Genomic DNA, 20095 nt, shown 5'->3' with positions numbered 1-20095 from the left:
TTTAACAAAGGAAAGGGAGGGAAATAATAGAATAAGAATTAGGGGAAAAAACAAGTTTTTAAACTATACGGTGACTGACTGAACTGTTTAAAATCAGGGCAAACTAACCAACTGACTAAATGTATAATTGTGAAAAGGTCCTTTTTTCTGCATAGCAATTACTTTACACACTCACATCCATGCAATTACGCTTTTAATCCCCTCATAGGTCGACCAATCTTTTATCAAGCGTCGTTTCTAGACCCAATTAACCCATTCACACAGGCCGGGCCAGGTTGAATTATTTTCTACTACACTCGGAAGCAAAGATTGGCAGGTAATTATCCACAGATCTTCATCATCTCTGTACAGTAGGTGACTACATTCCTTATTTTAGAAACATTCAAGGTCCTTGTAAGAATAAATCTGATGCCACATTAAGATGCATGTGGATCTGATGCAGTTAAACAAGAAAAGTATGCCTGTGTGGTGCACTCTCATTTGCTAGTCAGAGGAAATCAAAGGCAACACTCAAAGGATACAAATCATCAAACCGAATGAGAAAAGCATGGAAAGTGGTGGTGCCAAACAGGAAATGCTACAACAAATGTGTTTCAAAGACTGTTTGAAAGATTCCAAACAGGAACTTAGGTCTGAGGAGAAACAACACACCCACCGAAGACATGAGATGTATAAGATATTTCTGAGATGCATCCTTACTTTTAAAATACGACGATACGCAGACGTTTTAATGTTTGCTCCACTTTCTCTCTCTGTTAGATAGGAGATATGAATTCCCAATGCAACTTGCCACTGACACCGCTTTAACCTGCGACTACAAACGTTATTCTACGTGCAGCAGCAACTAACAAATCTTGAAAAGTTTCAACTGATTTATATGTTCTGTTGAGTTCGGAGAGTTAAAGTTTCAGAAGCAGGTTCGAAAATAACCTGCTACAAGCTCACTTCTCGGTCACATGCGGACGTTAACTGATGATCAGACCTACTAAAACCCTCAGAGCCAACCCACATTCTTAAAGCAAAGCTCTGTCGACTGCAGAGGAGGAAGCGTTTGGGCTCAATTGCATAGAAAATGACAGGAGTCAAGCTTCACTTGACCAAATAGATTTTCCAAAGAAGTTCTGGAAAAATGGAAAAATGACTCTATGCTTATGCATAAAACCTAAACAACGATGCAGAGTGGAGAGCTGCATTTTGCCATAATACCAAGAAAACCACATATTCCACTGTGTAGGCAGGATCTAGTTAACAAGACTGAAATGGACTTTTATAGGAATATTTCTCACAACGAGACAGGGGAAACCCCCGCCACTTAAATAAACTCTTACAGACTATTAATTCAACCAGTGTCATTAAAGGCCACCAGGACAAAACCACTCAGTTGTGCACCGAGGCTAGACAGCTAATTAAAATGAGTCACATGTTGGGAAATGTCCCCATGAGGACACAAGAAGTCTGTCTTTGTGTATGGGTTGTTGCTGTGATGGCCTGTCAGCAGCTGTCATCTTACCTGGACTTGGCCTTTTCCCATGATCTTGTCCACAATCTCGTTGTCGTCCTTGTTGAGTCTGCTTTTGTCGTAACACTTCTCGTAGCACAGGATCCGCAGGTACTGGGAGCCCTCCAACTCAATCTCAAATTCCTATTCCACCCCACAGGCGCAGAAAAGGAGAATCAAACGGTTGCTATTGCATAAGCGACATACAAAATGGAGATTAAAAGCAGGTGTCTTGGCGACTGACTTCGTTCCACTGTGGCTCTGTGGTGTCTCTGAAGGCTCGGGTCTTGGCCTTGCTGACAAAGTATCCATACGAGTCCACTTCAAGGGTGCAGTATGGATCTGGGAGGAAACACAGAAGGTAGACACATCCATCAGGAACACTGACCACTGAATCAACATTTAGGTTTGTCATTGTGACATGACTCGCGTAATTTTATGAGATATGATAACATATGCTGTGTAGTTACACAGCTACAGCTATTAATAGTTATTACAGCCCTTAAAACGGACTTTTAGTGCGCAGTGATGTCATAGAATGGATAATGTCTCTCATTAAATAGAATTTCTTGTTAATTAGTTTCTCTGCCCTTTAATCAGGTTTTCATATTGTGTAATACTCACATAGGGCTGCAACAATTACTTTAATTATTGCATAATCTACCAATTATTTTCTTGAGTAATCAATTAATCATTCGGTCTAAAAAATGTCCACCGAGTTTTACAAAAATCGGACAAGAAGTCCATTCTGACAGGCCGACAAACCGAGCCCACAACATAATCTCCTTGGCAAAGGTAATATTATAAACATTTAAACCCACATCTGAACAAATTTTTGATTAAAAAATGTTTTAAAAAGACTGTTTTGACAATGACAGTGAGTATCTAATTCTGGTATCAGATTAGTAATGTGCACTCAAAAGATAAAAGGGTTACATTCCATCAAAGTGAAAAAAAGAGCTTTAAATTGCCGATCTGTTTCCTGCCTGTGTGCACATCATTCAGGACCAGGAGGCCCTCTTCCACTCTTCACATCCTCATGCCACACTCCCCTGGGATCAGCTGACACTCATGTCTTACACGGAGCAATTAAGTCTGTTAATGTGATTCTTTAAATGCTGCCGTAGCAGTTCCGGGAGACCTCGCTGCCGGCTGTCTGCAAAGTGTCAATAGTACGTCCCGCAGCCCGGACCTGGTCTCTCGGGTTAACCTCCATCTGGCAGCATGATGGATGGATGTACTGCTCGACCTTTCACCAGGAGAGTCACCGAGGGAGCCAGAGACAGAGCGGGGGCTGGCTCAACCTCATATACATATAAAACACTCGCAGAACAACGGAGAATATGATTACACTGCAACATCAAAAACATCAGCCTGACCTGCGCTGTGGGCATTTAGAGACACCAAGCACACCGACCGACCGGAGCAAACATTCCCATGTGTGGCCATATAACTATCACTAACAGGACTATACGCTATCATGGAATCTCATTCCATCTGGTTTCATTTCTTGTATTGTTTTTTTCCTCTCAGCATCCTGAGAGGCTCTGGCATAATTACCCCTAACAAGGAAGGGATTAGCGCTGGTGGTATGAGGGAGGTTCAGCGCAGGGGAATTCAGTGTGACCATCTGGGATTTATATATATATATATATATTTGTTTTAAATGAACCAGTTACCGTACACTTCCGCTACGCACTAAAGCATACCAGCTCCAAAGCCGTCACCTCTGCTTTGACATCCAACGTCCCAAAAATACACACACTACCTGTCAAGGTCTGCTGCAAGAGCTGGGATCTCATTTTTGAATGATCAAAGGGGATCCAGTTTACACTGAAGCACACAGATGCAATTCAGTTGGCACTTTTTTATGACTACAAAAACAACTGTTGGCTGTGTTCAATTAAAAATAAATAAGTGAGGGCATTTCTTTGAGACACTAATATGTTTTAAACTACTCTTTTTCCATCTAGTCCCCAGAGAAGAGTGTATTCATAGTCCTGAGCAGCTCCCACTTTCCTTTGGAAGTTGATTTCCTCTCCATCTGAAATGGCTTAATGTGCCCGGACCTATAATTCAAACAGGCCAGGGAGAACATATATAGAGAGGTCTTTTTGTGTCCTCGCAGTGGATCCAAGAGGGTTTTGAGAAGTAGGGCAGACTAAAAGAAGCCTGGAACTCCACACTTTTTTATTTTCCTGGCAGGTCACTATCGGGCTCAGAGTAGGAGTGGGATGAATTGGTCAGCATGTGGTCTCTAACCCTAAATGCAGGGGGTTAATGAATGCCATCCTCTTCCATCTCCATTAACTGAGAACGGCAGCCTTGTGTTGCATGTGTTTTTATACAGGAGGCTGATCTTTGCCCGAGGCTGTGTTGAATGGTGAGTCAAACTGAGGATTCACAGAATTAGGAGACAAGTGATAATCAGTTAAACTAATCAGTGTCTCCACAGCTACAAGTCCCAGCCTTCAGACCAGCTCTCTGTCTGTATGTTTCGTTCCATGGCTTCAGGAGGAAATACTCTAAGAGAACAAAATAAGGAGGGGACAGAATTATCGAATAATCGAATTGTTTTTATGCAATCCAGAAGGAGGAAACTAATAAAAGCATGGCCAACAATGAATGGAAATGAATGCAGCCATGGCTGGATTTGATTATACGCAAAAATCACAAGAGTCATGAGAACATGTGAACACTCACAGCTGTGTTTTGCCTTTAATTTTTATGGGAACAGTGGCGAGTGACGAAAACTTTGGTTTTGATTCAAGCAACAACAAAAAAAGGGAATCCGTTACATAACTGTCAATTGTCTGGTAGCAACCACACTATAATTGCAATATTAGTTATTGTATGGAAAAACTAGGTATATGTGTATCAAATAGAAGTTAAGTGGAAATCTCTTTAGGCGTTGGACAAGCTCATGCAACAAACAGCAGATTACTGTAGCTGTGCCCACTTAAAATGGCTTTGTTGCAGTTGGTCTGGATCTGTATTTTGTACACACTCTTCGTATGAAGCACGGGAAACTGCAGTTCCACAGTAGCTGTTGAATATATGTAAGGGGAACATTGCAGTGTCACTTGTTGACACTCGGATATACTCAAAAATAAACCAAGAACAAAATGAACATCTCTTGCACCTCTCTACTAGGTCATGTTTTCCATTTTTTTTATTCTACTAAGTTTTTGGGAGATGCTCGACTCGTAGCTTTCCTGTGACCCAGTTTGACTACTTTGCCCTGGGCTGAATTTAAAGCCCTTCCCCACTGGGGAGAGATCCTTGTGACATAAATAACACAGTTCCGATGAGATATTCTGGTACGTGCTTATGTGATTTTTCAATCAAACAAACAACAAAAAGAGGCTTTTATTGATTACAGGTCTAATGTGTCTGAACCACTGAATAATGACTGCTATTTCAAGTCATTACACAAATACAAATTCTGATACAGTAATAATTACCACATGCATCAACAGAAAGCAAACACACACACACACACACACAGCAAATTGCTCAAAGTTTCTTGTAGAGAACCAGCATGTCTAAAGCAGACAGTGACAGTGAAGAAGACAACAGAGCAACTAAAACCCCAGCAAACCTCAAACACACAGCCTGAATTACACAACAACATGACCGCACAACATCTACATAAAAAGGCAAATTTGATCCCACCATTAAGCTACATCTGGATGAAAAGGGTGTAATTTCAGTCATTTGTGGAGGGAATTACACAGTGCTTAAAACACAATGACTCCCATCAACTCTACGACCACCGGGCTGTTTTCAAAACATCTGTTTATGGCAATGCGAAATTCTGCCAGCGCTGGACGAGTTTCATAACCAGGACTCAGGGATATTAAAAAATAATACTGCAAACATCCATCTATCTCTGAAAAGGGTGAAAAACAACACACTGCTGACACAAGTGTAACCTTCAATGCAATTACAGTAGAGGTCAGGTATTTCAAAGTAAAATGTTCATAAGTCAGCGATGAACAGATGTGGTGTTTCATCTTGATATGTGACACCACCCGAGTTGCCCGTAGCAACACTCAACAACACACCGGCTACTACCCACGACCTTGATGGCTTGCATGCCCCGCGCTGGTTCTATACGCTTCAATGGGCACATCTGACACCAAACTGTATCATTCACGCACGCACGCACGCACGCACGCACGCACGCACGCACGCACGCACACACACACACACACACACACACACACACACACACACACACACACACACACACACACACACACACACACACACACACACACACACACACACACACACACACACACACACACACACACACACACACACTTCATTTTAAACCCCAGCTCTCCGTACTCCATCGAGGATCAAACAGGCTTTCAGAGGAGAGAGCTTTCCAATCCATTACCCAGGAAATTCCAGCGGCCCCGCTTTCATATTCTGAAGGCTGTCATGGTAACAGAGGAAATCACATTTCTTCATCTCTGTCTCTTTTCCAGATATTTGATATTTGAACTGGTGCAACAGGGCATAAAGTGTACCGCAGCACCAGCTGTCCACTACTGACACGTCTCAACGGTCCTGCCAAAGTTACACTTGGCAGATATCACACACACACACACACAGAGCTGTACAGTTTCTGCACACACTGTTGTACAAAGCAGCATTTGTGCAATATCAGAGACAACTGGCATTCTGTTTGCCAGGAGTTCAGTTTCAAAATTGTCCTTCTTTCTCTTTCCTTGTTTATTTGCATTGAGTGTTCTATGACATGGAAACAACCACAGGAATTCCACAGTGGCTTCAACTTCTCTAAGACTCTCTCTTTCCCATCATCTATGCTTTTATACTCCATCCACCCATCTATCCATCCATCCGTCCACCCATCTGGCCATCTCTGCATTGAGCAATGGCATGATGGGAACTGCATGTGCTGACTGCAGTGATTGACTTGACCATGCGTTATGCTGGCAGACACGTATGTGCACAGCAGCTATGAGTGAGGGGATGCTTAGCGAGAGTGTGTGCACCAGTGTGGTCAAAAAAAACAACTGCCGTTTCTGGCCGACTTACTGGCTGACTCCTTGAATCCTTTGGCAGAGTGGACGATCACATGCAGAAAGCCGTACAGGCCAGGAGTCTCCTCATCTGGAAAAGCAAGCACACACAGTAGTGAGGCCAGTTCCTCGTGTAAATAAGTTGACACACTGTATTTTAAAGTCATTCAGAATCAGAGTTTGTGTGCATAAAACAGAGCAAAGATAAAGGGATAGAAACAGGAAGACAAAGGCAATTACCCACTGAGCACTACTGGGCTGCAGATCTCATGCACCCTGGAAAAACTCATACAGTAGCAGTAGAATACAGAGGCTTTCCTGTGTCGTCCTCTATTGCCCTGACAGTGTAACGACATCATCTACAGAAGGCTGCAATATTCTCACTTGACTAATATCTCCATTACTGTCACATCCCATCATGACCGCCCCTCACATTAGTCAGGCACCGTTTTCCTTCAGAAAGACATTTTTAGTGTCTAATTTCATATCAAAGCCATCCATTTTTATTTCTGGTACAGGGTCACCCAGACAAGACATTGGCAGCTGTATTATTAAGATTTTATTTTGTTTCGGGGCCTTAAATACCAATAAAAAGTCTCTTTAACTTGTTGGGAGCATATTTGTAAATGACACATGGCCAGAACAGGCAGTCTTTTACTGTATGGCAACTTTGCAGCGTACTATATGCTAATCATCAAATTTCATGAACTCCTCATGAACACGCGGGACCTGTTAGGATGAAATGAGAGATTTACAACAAGATTGTCCACTTAAAATTGCTCAGTGGGAGGCATGTGTGCATTTTTATTCATTTCAAATTGGGTGGTCCAAACTGTGGATCAGATTATGTTATGATGTTAATAACGTGGATCATTATTTACATCAACTCCAATACCTGTTCTCACCCATTCCAAGAAGAGACACATTAAACTTCAGATTAGCCGAGACTTGAATCCAGTGCACCAGATAATGGCTGAGGAAGATAACTCATTTGAGGACCTGTTATCACATTTTGTCAGATCGGTATCAGACCGCACATCAACAAGCACAGTCTTGTGCATAAGAACTGAGCTGGCCGCCGAGTGGAGGTTGGTGGGTGGACGTTTGTTGGGTGGCCTGACATACCCCCTGTCCCGCCCACAGACACATGAAGGGGAGACACTATTGCTTTGGCTGAGGCGTCTGAAGGCTGTTTCCTGGTAAATAAACTGCGACGGAGGCCTTCAGCACTGTTTGGAGCTCCACTGTAGGCGGCTGAGAAGGGAGCAGGGTTAAATGTGTGTGTGTGTGTGTGTGTGCGCGAGTGTGTGTATTGTATAGAAGTTACAGGGGAGTTTCACAGGAAGAAGGTTCAGCTTCAAGGTGGCCTATGTGCTGCTTTTAGAACGAAACTGAGATCTGTTTTTTAATTATACATTTACTTTGGACAACAAACTGCGGAAATCCATGAACTTATATGTGATAATTAATAACATTCGTAACAAAGGAGTCAAATGATAGTGCGAGTCTTTAAGGGCCTCTCAATATCATCCATCCATTAGTTATGTGAAGCATTCCTTCACCAGCTGGTCTCCATTTAAACCCCTACTGTGGTCCCAGCATCTTCACGTGTCACTGAGGTGTGTGTTTACATTTGCTTTACAAAGAGGAGAGTTTCAATAGCCTAAGATAAAGACCTGGGGCCTGAGCTCTGTTTTAACACACAGGGATATCACCTCCCTGGGAAAAAAGGAAAATATCAACGACCATGGAGCGAAATGATAAACCCGTCCCAGAAAGGAGAGGGTTTAATCAAGCCAGCGGGGCAAGTTAACGTGGAAGTAAAGACCTTCTGGAGTTCATCAAACAGTTAACATGCTTAAGTGAAAGGTAAAGAAAGTATATTTATTTCTCTGTGGGGTCCTTTCCATAATGTAGTCAGACACTTATAATAACCTGTCAGTGCTAAAAACAAGCCCTTTTAGTGGATGTACAGTATATTGAAGGTATTGTACATTGTAAATGGTTGTCCACATTAACCACTTGGACACTTATCAAATTAACATAGGGTCCGGGTTTAAAAATACCTAAGCTCCCCTTTAAAAAGAGTATTTTGTATTTGAATATCCTCCCATCATGATTTCAAGAATAATATCAATCTAAAGGACATTTGGGTTAAATCTTATATTCCTCCACAAAGACTCTTTTATCGCCTTTACAGGATGTAAAATAAATCACATGTCCTCGCTGTAGAGTATAGATGGAAAAAAACTTCCCATGCACTCAAAATAAAATAATAGAGCATTGTAGCAGTATATTATGTATGCATTTTCACTTATTTTGTAGAGGAAAATCCTCAAATGTCATATTTAATGTAGATAGGAATTTTAGAAGGCTAAAGAGAGAAGAGGGGGGGACACGGACACTATGTTGCCAGGCCTACTGGAACACTTGTGCATTCCATGGCATGAATTAGGGCTGGGACAATATGCTTTTTGTCCCAATTTGATTCTTTCACGCTACATAGGTACCACTTTGGTTTGTCGTGCCATCTTCATTTATTGCAATAGAAGTATAACGATTCAACAGCATTGAGTATCGCAATGTGACATTTAAAAGAAATCACCAGACATTTCTAAAAACTAATTGTTGCACATCACAGTCTGACATTAATTTCCTTTGTAAAGAAGGACATAACATGGATTTTCTGCATATTCTGCTTTCAGTCAGGTGAATCATCAATCACGATACATACAGCATGAACGCTGAATTTGATCGTACAATTGGAACATTCTTTCCATTTGCCTTCTGATTGTGAAGTGTGTAAAATGCATTGATGTAATAGGTGTGCGTAACCCAAAGCCGACAGCCCAAGTTTTTTATTTGAGCTTTATTTACACAGGTAATCTCATTGAGACACAGGGTCTCATTCTAGTGGGACCTGTTTATGTTTAATGGACGAATGAATGGCTGATTGAAATAAGCTTTGTTTACACACATGTCAGAAAGCCGACTTGTGTGGTGAAACGTTGGTTTTATTAAACAGCTCAGAGAGTGCAAGCTTTAAATTTATAATCTAAAAACTCATACATAAACTGTAAATTGATATAAAGGTTTAGACCTGCTATCTGGTAAATACCTGGAAGTAATGTGTGTTGGGAGTTTATTTGGAATAATTAAAAGGAGGAACTAGGTAATAAGCCCAAGCAAAAATAAGGCACCTTTAAAAGAAGTAACAGTACTTCACTGTTCAGCTGGCAACTGACATGTGAAAAGTTTCTATTCACCAGATTGCAAAATTGAAAAGAAAACCCAATAATCCCTATGATCACCACTTTAGGTATTGGATATCAAAAATAATGGCTTACTTGCACAGAGATACCACTGTATAAAAAGCAAACAGGGACCTTTTTCTGTATGATGGGAGAAAGATGAAGACAGTGGGCCTTTCAGTGTGTTGAAACCCCCCCTGTCACCTCCAGGGCTATGCATGTGTATTGTGTGTGCGCGTGAAAGCAGAGACCCTCGTGCCATTTGGGGAGATCAGAGTAGGTCGGCCAGATGGCTTTAATGTCACCACCGGGCTCTGAAAGCGGTGCAACATGGAGATCTGGAGCAAAAACAAACATGTAGGAGCTGAGGGCTCAGCGCAGGCCACCGCCGGCACACTGTGTGGCATTGACTGCTAAGAGATAGATGAGAAACATATTGTAACCTAGATTCTCTCCTGCAAGCCCCCCCCCCCCTCTAATTATGTGGCTTTTTTGTGCTGAGAGTATAGACTTTTGTGTGTGAATTTAAACTCAAAGCAGAGAAAAAAAGGAAGGAGCAATGGGAAAGTGTGTTTGTGATTGTGGGAAAAAAAAGGAGAAAAGAGAAACAGACAAAGCAGCCAAACATAAGGAATAAGAAGATATTGTGTGTGTTTCTTACCGTCTTTGTTACTGGTGACAGGAATGTTGTGGACAGTTCGTAGTTTGAAACAGGAGCTGGTCAGGACCTGGAGCTCGACAGAACTCAAAACACACGTCTGGAGGTCTGACAAACACACAGCAACCACACGGCTAGGGTCAAACCTTCACTTTTCTGGGTGTAAAAAGTGGTTTTAAACCACAATGTTTTCTAAGGACAGACATGGCCAATAGGACAATTCTTTTCACCTTTTGTCTGGAGTTTCTGGATGCTTTCCCTCCACTCTGACCTCTCGTAATCTGACGAGAGGAGGAACTGGTAGCTCTGGACACACACAGAAAAAAAAACACTGTCATGGACATCTTCCCTTCAATAAAATCATTGTTGAAAAGTGCCGTGAAAAAAACAACAGAAATTTCAAAGCACTTCAGATTTTATGCAGAAAGCTTAAATGCATCTGACAACCACTAGAAAAGATATGATGTGAAATGATTTAATGCTGTCGATAGATCAAACTCTGGACCTCGTCCATCAGATGGACTATTTTGAAAGGTACATGTCCCCCTCTACTGGTTAGACTTTGCGTTGCAGCTGAATGGATGCCGAGTGACTACCTTTCCATGTTTGTTGTGGATGCGGAAGGGGATGGTGGGAGAGTGCAGGAGCAGCCACGACTCCTGCTCATTCATCTTCTTCCTCAGACGCTCCACGCGACTCTGACCCTTCGGTGCTTTCTAAACACAAGCAAACAGAATCTCATTTATTCCTGCAGCTGATACAAGAATGTTTCATGTAGGATTTAAAGCTTTAGTGCGTAACTTTATGATATTGACGAACGTCCGTTACATTCAAGCCATTGCCAAATGACTTGATACAAAGCTAATTAAGACTATCAGCTCCACTGGATGGTGTTTTTTTTGCCCCCATCGTCGCCTTCCAGGCAGCTACCCCTGACTCTCCTGCTGCGCTGCCTGGAAGGAGACATTGGGGGCCAAAAAACCCAAATACCATCAGCTCCACAACTTTTTGCTGTATTTTTGTATCATGGGGATGTGTTTTGTTGTCATTACACAGAATTCCTCATGGGGGCGGCAGAAACTACGCACTTTAGCTTTAAAGTAATCCAGTGATAACTGTATGTACACATTCACAGGTACACAAACAGGAATTGTCAATCAATAATTTGGCATACTTTTAACTGTTTAATGTAAACAAATTTAAGCTAAAAAAAAGGGGTTGTTTACATCCTCTGAATAACTTTTGGTTATGTAAGCATTGGTTGAAAAAAATAGGGTTTATCAACATCAGTATGCATGTTCTCCACCCTCCATTATCTTAAATCCTAACAGGAGACTGAAATGTGATTGTAATGTGGCTCTAATGTTTGAGGTTGTTGGTTGGATGTTGGATGATAAAAGTGTGTTGAAATTAAATTAAACTTTTGCTTGCTTTTCAACAGGAAAAACTTAATCTGACAGTATTACACTGAATAAACACAAGTGTATTCTAAGATAAAACTATGCCGTTGATTCAGTGTCTAGTTTAAACACCATTTTATGAAACAACTATTAAAATTAGAACTAAAAGTCTTTAATTTGTCATTACTCTAATCAGCGTGGAATCGGCTTAACGATTTATTTCCTATTTTCCAGGAAAGACAGCTGATTAGCCCGTGAAATGAGCGCTGTGCTGAGAGTCTGGGGCTCAGCTTCTTGTCAGCATTATAGGACAACAAACACACACACATCCTCCGAGCCCTCACCAGGAAGCCGTGAGTCACAGTCTGGATACAATCAGCCGAATCTCTCCCTGCTCTCACTCAAAATACCAGCGTGGTCACTCTCTATGCCATGGGTGGGCGAGTTAAACGCTGTGAGAGGGGAATAACAGGAACTCTCTGCTCCTGAAGCCCTCCGTGTGTCTCAGCCAGGGGAGCGGGGGTGTATTACTGGAGGCTTATAGCCACTTTTTTTAACCTGTGGCAATAACTGAATGTTTCAGCACCGATAGGAATACCCAAGAAAGGCCGACGCAAACATTTTCCAGTGTAAGGGTACCCATTTACTGGTGCAAAGCACAGTAACGATTTTAATTAAGGGAGGGAATTAAGAAATTCCCTCAGCATGAGGAAGATCTATTTATACATTTTTGGATGCTGCTTTTTTTTTGTCTGTGTTGATATGCACACTACATAGCACACTGAACCTTAGCTTGCCCCTGTCTAAGACAGACAAAAGGTGTGGGTGACGAGTACTGAGTTAAAGGGGAGGTGCCGTGTTTCCAGTAAGGAATCACTAACATTAGAGAGCCTTCCATGAAAGTCTGTGTATTCCATGATAAATAAATAGATAGCCATCAAAGTTTCACAGGACATTTGAGTCAAAACGTCCCTCCTGAGTCACCTAATGCTGAGAACCCAGCTAATGACTAATTTTAAGGAAGCCTTGAAGGTCCTGTTTAGAGACCACTGCTGTCTACTACAGTGAAAAAAGTAAAATAAATGAATAACAAAGTCAACAAGTCAGTGATGAGCAACAGGATTACCTTCTCTTTCTGTATCTCACTCTTTAAGACCGAGATCTTGATCTTCATCTCCTCGATCTCGTGCTCGGGCAGGATCTGGATACTGTGACACGAGTCGCAGTCGTCCAGGGTCTGGAAAGTCAAGTCCGCCAGAGGGATGTACCACTTGCACTCATACTGCTGTTGGCGACTGCAGATGGACAGAGAGAGAACTTATGGAGGGATATAGGGGTTCAGAAGGAGAATATGAAACACAATAAGTCAAAGAATCATACAATAAATCCTTCATCGAGTCCCCAAATCACTTGAAGACACAACAAAAACTGTATACAGAATAAAGGCAGTGGAAATAAACCATCAAACCAATGAAGTCTGTCCAGGTGGCGGTTTACTTGTATAGTCATGATTTAAGGAAGCTTTAAAATGCTATAATTAATATATCTCCGGTCTAATTTTGACAAAGCATTCCTAGGAAGAGGTGATTTAATTTGTCACTGAGCTGTAACGACATAACTGTAACGCTGGATTCATGAAAATGATGCATGCTCAGCAGAGTGCCACTTCCAACAGGGCTGAGGAATGATTTGCATCTTCACTAATGAGATTTCAATTAGCATTCCTGGGAGCTGCACAGGAAACTCATCACCGGTGTGAAACCTTCATCCCGAGGCCAGTTTGAGCATCTTGATAATGACAATCTACGCTGGAGACAAAATTCTTATATATTACAACTTAGTTAAAGGCGTTATTAACGGCGTTAACGCAAAGCCATTTTGACGGCGTCAATTGTTTTATCGTGAGATTAACGTTTGTTTTGACCTAGCAAACTTTGTAGTTTTTTCACATGCTGTTGCAACAACTAGTGACGTTAGAAAAACTACAAAACCACACCGGATCAAGCTAGACCGGAAACACAACAACAGGCACGCCACACACACGCCGTTTGGGCTTGCGAGCCAGCCAAAGAGTGGTAACGTGACGTTTGGAGTGGATGGCGAGCACAAGACAACAAAATTGACGCCGATAAGATTCTGGATGGAAAGTTTCCTTTTTAAAAGTTGCCAAATGTTCCATTGACCAGACCAAAGTGATCTGTGTGTTTGGTCGTTGTGAACTGAGCTATCATCGCAGCTCGGCCAGTCTGAAATACCCCAGAAATACCCCCCCCCCAGTCTGAAATACCACCTGATGGCCAAGCACACCGCTGATGCAGATCCCCCCCCACCCTCGTGAATGTATTATCTTCACCCTTTTATTGATGTGTTATATTGTGTGAGAGATTATTTGGTCTTAGTGATTAAGTGAGAATGTTAGTGTGAAATTGAACACTACAGTAGGCTTTATGCCAATGTTGTTTTCCTGTTTTCAAGCCGATCCACTTTTCATGTTGATAAGAGCATTAAAATGAGAAAAAATAATAATGGGACAAAAAGAAACCATGTTATATTTACAATAGATGAAAATGTTCCATTAATTGCGAGTTAACTGTGACATTACGGGAATAATCGCAACAAATATTTGTAATCGTTTGACAGCACTAATTACAACTAAAATCTTAATTTAAGAGCATTAACAACATTAGTTTAAAATAGATTAAATTGAAAGATTGCGGTTTTAGTGGGAACAGGGTGAAAGTTCTGGATCACAGCAAATAGAGGAACACATTACAGTAAGTTTACTGTCACCAGTCACTGTTCCTTTCTTCATTATCCAACGACATTCATTCTACGCCCCTCAAAGCCATTCCCCGAGCCCCTGATCTCTTCATCTTCTACATGACCAAACCCTTCTCTGGTCTTTTGGGAAATTGCTTTGTTTTTACACACCATATTCATTTTCTTTCTAGTACACTCTTTGCACTGCTTCCAGCTGATCTAGCCACACATAAACAGAGCCTTGCAGATATTGCACACAGACAAATAAAAGATTGGCCATATGCAATTAGCATATGAATACATCATCATATCTAATTCACCTTAGCAGGGGTGGAATATACATAATGACTAAATATGTATTCAGGAATTGGAACATGTGGCCTCAATTTAAATATGACTAATGCTAAAATGATAGAACTGAGATAACCATAGGACACAATGGGATTAAGGATGCTCAGTGACTCAACCCAAGGTGACTGAGTGTCTGGATGGTTGCTCTGCTCTGACTGTGTGTGTGTGTGTGTGAGCCTGTAGGCAGCATGCTGAGATACCACTCCAGACCATAATAAGTCTGTTTTACAGGTCTGGTATTTATGGCAACTCTATGTGTTCTTCCAAGTGAGGGGTGGCTGCAACTGACGTGGACAAACGGTGAATGTCGACCAAAATAAGATCCAATCAGGCTAAGAGCTGCAGCCATGCTGACGCAGCCAACGGCATGCAATCCTGTTATTGTGACACTTCAATCTATGAACATACAGTATGTCAGCCAACACACACACACACACACACTCCGTCTTCCTCTATATTACCATTCAAATTTAATTAGCAGCCTGTTATTAATATGTACTGCACTACTCAGACTTATGCATCGTCAATGCCACTATTAACATGTGGTTGTTGTTACACGTTCTGTCCACTAGAGGGACTTCCAACATGAGGGGATCTACGTCACGGAGCATTGCATTGCATTTCTGGCAAGCCGCACTCTGTTTACATTATTTTCCACCACGCACACAGAGACAAACTCTGAGAACTCAGAGAACTCTGTAATAAAACATTAACTAACAAGTGTAGGGAAGCAGCTCTGTTGTAATGGCGAACGTTGCACAATGACATCATGTTAGAAAGCAGAACCGAAACCATTTGTCATAAACTCAGTAACATTAGTGTTAGCCACAATGCTAACGGCATTTTTAACTAAGCCAAACGGTGCTGCCACGACTATTTTAGTGATTTATAAGCAACCAGTTTCTTTCAGATTGTCAGGTTACTGAGAATCCAGCTGTTAATATAATATATGAAGTTGAAGCTGACTCTGACAGCTGTAGGGCAGCTAACATTAACTTTAGCTTTCTCCATAAAGCTCCCAGCTAAGCTCCTATAACTCATGACGCAGCTAGGAAACCAGAACGAGCTAACTATTGATAACATAAGCACTTTGGCTCGGTGGATTGTCGATTTTAAAGTCATGTTTAAACTATTTCCCATCCTCCTTCCGATTTCCAGCCGCAGCAGCCTGTCGCTCCCCCCTGTACTAACGTTACTCGGTACGTTAGTACACGTTAGATCACAATATCGTGTGTTTCTCACTCTCGTAATGTATTGTTCATCATCTTCAGACATGAGAAGAGGGAGATTAGCCAACCTATTTCTATAAAAAAAAAAAAAATCAGATTTGAATAGTAATTTCAGCATTCATATAGTATACATATATTGTTTTACTGTTCAAAATATATTGACTTTCGGAATTCGTTCCAACAGCCCTAACACACACACAAACACACACACATAATATCTCCATTTGTGTCATTTCACTTTGCCTCCAGCTCAGACAGATTGCTTCCTGAAACACACAACCGTCTGCTTGTGCATACACAATTTCTTCATCCTCACCCTTTATCCGCCAATGTATATCTGTTTCTCTCTTCAACTCTTCAAAACACCAGAGGCAAAATGCCTGCTAGACTTTTTCTTTGTTACTGAGGCTTTAAACAAAAAAAAACCTCCTGGTTTTCAGAGCCAGGAACAGAAAGAGAGACATGATTATCTGTAAAGCGCCGGTGTCATCCTTACGGTTTCACTGTCTGGGGTTGAGAAACATAGAGGGGGGAATCCTAAAAGGGTGGCTATTTAAAGGTACATATTCAAATGGCTCTGTGGTAAATACACTGTTGTGAGATTCTGGATGTAGAGAAAAAGGTTAAGAGGACTCACCCCACTGATGTCTTCTTCATCTTGGCACAGAGTAGCAGATCCGTGAAGAGGAAGACATGCCGAAGCTTCCTGGAGCTTTCTGACACCTCCACCAGGAAGCCATCCTTTACCAGCTGACGAGCCTAAGAAAACACCTGATGTCACTTCTTGTAGTCCCACCAACGCATCCACAATGTTGATAATCTCGACACAACACGGGTCAACTATTTCTGCCAATAGATCCCACCAAATCCTATCCGCTGCTGTTTTAGTGTTTCTTTAAGGCCTAACAGTTGCATATTACTCTGATTTATTCTGTTTGTTGGACCTCAAAGGGGAACTCTCATTGACTTTACACAGTAAAGTGAAAGTGTTTACAGGTCTTGGGGGCTTTGGGGGACAAAGGCTTATCGAGGCTTTGTGACTCCATGGGGAGCTGTGTGACGTCTAATACATGGCCTATGAGACTACGAGTTAGAATGAAATAATGTGGGTGTGTGGAGTTAGAAAGAAGCAAGTTTACAAGACCTCTGTAGCCCACTCCTCATCTCTGCTTGAAACTATGATAGCCGTGACTAGCATAACACAGCCTGACTTTACGGTTATAGTTTGAGTTGCATTGTGGGTAATGTAGGCGCTAAGGAAGAAGAATGTGTAAAATGGGTTCTGCTGAATCAATATTGATCTTTTTTGTTGTCGTTTTTACTGGTGAGTGCATTGCTAATCGGTCAATGGGAGAACTATTAAGAATGCACACACTGCGTTTGAAATGCTGAACCTAAACTATTGTTGGTTTCTACTAAAACGTCTCAGGGAACCTAATCATTTAATTTAATTTATACTGTAATACACCTGATATTCAAACTTTCTACTGATTAATTAACTAACTAACTAACATCTAGAAGTTAATGAATGATGTTTGTAAAGTACTTCTAATTGTATGAAATATGTTCTATACAGTATATAAGCCTGAATTTAACTTTGAAAGGGTTTCATGCAAAGTCTTAAAATGCACTCAAAACAATATGCGATACTTCAAGAAGGTATTAACCACATCAGTCAAAAGCTATGAGGTATTATATAAAGTATTATCACTGGCTGCCTTCCTACATGCAGTGTTTTCCTCCATCCAGGGTCACTTTCTCCTTGTATCTAAACTTCACACGGCACCTAACTTCAAAGTCAATTCTTCATACATTAGGCTCCTGTTTTTGCTGTAACCAGCGAAATTAGAAAACCTAGGAAGTACTGGGTAAAAATACTCCAATAGCTTCTACTGCTATTCTATTGGTGATCTCCAAATTGTAATCTCATTTACACTAGGAGAAAAGGGATATTTATTTACAGACAATCACACACAAATAATCACACACACCTCTCCCTTGGGCGTGGTGACAGCAGTCCTGCGAGGGTCGATCTCCTCGTTGATGGAGGAGAGGAAGTTCTGCGATATCCGCAGAGCGTCCTGCAGGAGGGGGAAGTCCGGGTGGTCCTTAGGCGTGTGTTTCAGCAAGTCCTGCAACACATGCACACACACACACGCATGGTTACGCAGACGCACACAGTCATGGTTTGTGATATGTTTGTTGGTTTATGATGACATTTGGGGCAGCGGAGGCCTAAAGGTAAGCGAAGCGAGCTTGTGACTAAAAGGTCGTCGATACAATACCGCAGGGAAAGCAAAAAGCAGCGTTTTCTCCCTTATTACCATGGCTGAGGTGCCCTTGAGCACGGCACTTAACCCCAGACTGTGGTTGTACTTGCCAGCCTCCAGGTGTGAATGTCTAACTGTGCAATTGTGATCAGGGCATTATCAGTAAAACTGAGAACGAAACAAAATGTGATACATATTCTGTGAAAATCACAGAAATTGTAGATCCAATTATGTAAAAGTATCTTACTCTGTACATTGTTACAAAAATCCCAAAAAGTACAAGCCAAAGTTCTGATTGAATTGTGTCTTATTTTAAAACACAATTGCACAGTGCACTGCATACACAGCTTTTTTTTTTGAATACTTAAGTAATTTCGAAAAAATCTCATTTCCTTGTTTTTATTCAAGCTGCTCTCATCAGTCGGCGGGATGATGAACAGGACAGCTGACAGCAGAGGCTTGAGCTGCCTCGGCTTCCTAACCAAAACAAGAAAACGCCAAAAATGACGGGAACATGACCATTGTAGGAACACACACTCGCCTCGGATGCACGGGTCATGTTGTTGTTCGGACAGCTTTATGCAAACGTAGTCATGCGATAAACTCCGGTAACGTAACTAGACACACTCAGGCATCTCGGCTCACTTGATTGGCAGTTTCCAATTCATTATTAATCTTCCAAAATATGTCACTCTGATACAAAACCAAAAGCTTTTTCAGCACCTGGGCTCCTGTCTGGCGCTGCTAACCAAGAATTAAAATGTTCCTCTCGAGGGCGGATGTACTGTGAGGAATGTAAATTATTTTTACAACAGCTTAATCCTTTCAGTACAAATAGTTTTGAGAAAGAGAGAGGTAGTGAAAAGGTCAGTTCACCAAATCATAAAACCAAACCGCAAAACATATTTTGTCACTTTGCTTTTTTTGGTGCTTACTTTTCGCGATATGTCAAAAATTGGATAATATTACCTCGTTCAGTGCTGAACAGTTATTTTTTAAATAAAACCATGTGAGAAGTTCAAAAAGGGGGAACACTCTTGGTTGAAGGATCTCAGAAATGTGACACAGAGCCCTAATCAGACATCTTTTTGTAAAGGGAGCACAAGCCAAAGAGGTTGAGAACCACTGGTTTAATCTTTAATAAGATGTTGTATTCATAAGCTTATTGTTTTATCTGAGAACTACTAATCCCTTGACTAAATATACTTAGTTACTCTCCAACACTGGTTTTATTTGCCCATGTCTTGAGATATCTGTCTCATACATTAAGTTTTCCAGACATGACTTTTATCAAATTCAGCAGCAACATCTCCAGAATCTGTGTTTTAGGTGAAATGATGCTTTAAAGGCGTGGAAGTGGAGGCGGTGTACTCACATGAAGGACCAGGGTGCTCCTGGTGACACGGTCAATCGGCTTGTAAAGCAGAGCTGTGGGGGGGGGGGGAAGAGGAGGGATCTTAGTCAGTGTAGCCTTCACACAAGTCTATACACACAGAGACACATTCACACAAACAGGAGTCACTGTTCCATGACTCAGACAAGGACAAACACTCCCACTCAGCTCACACACACAGTGCCTACAGCGCGGCTGTGGCTCAGTGGTAGAGCGGTTGCCTGCCAA

The 20095-nt window shown here is 41.6% G+C and overlaps 1 protein-coding gene across 1 annotated transcript in view; it reads right to left on the bottom strand.

Moving 5' to 3' along the window:
• Positions 1–20095, bottom strand: part of abr (ABR activator of RhoGEF and GTPase) — a 143066-nt gene that overhangs the window by 41667 nt on the left and 81304 nt on the right. Inside the window, 10 exon segments of the mRNA XM_032533835.1 lie at positions 1511–1642; positions 1743–1840; positions 6572–6646; positions 10468–10572; positions 10695–10770; positions 11061–11180; positions 12991–13159; positions 16842–16963; positions 18196–18336; positions 19850–19902. Of these exon segments, the coding sequence (XP_032389726.1) occupies positions 1511–1642; positions 1743–1840; positions 6572–6646; positions 10468–10572; positions 10695–10770; positions 11061–11180; positions 12991–13159; positions 16842–16963; positions 18196–18336; positions 19850–19902 (1091 nt within the window).

This window comes from Etheostoma spectabile, chromosome 13 (assembly GCF_008692095.1).
Source record: "Etheostoma spectabile isolate EspeVRDwgs_2016 chromosome 13, UIUC_Espe_1.0, whole genome shotgun sequence".
Classification (NCBI taxonomy): domain Eukaryota; kingdom Metazoa; phylum Chordata; class Actinopteri; order Perciformes; family Percidae; genus Etheostoma; species Etheostoma spectabile.
This window is presented reverse-complemented; position numbering and strand designations above follow the sequence as displayed.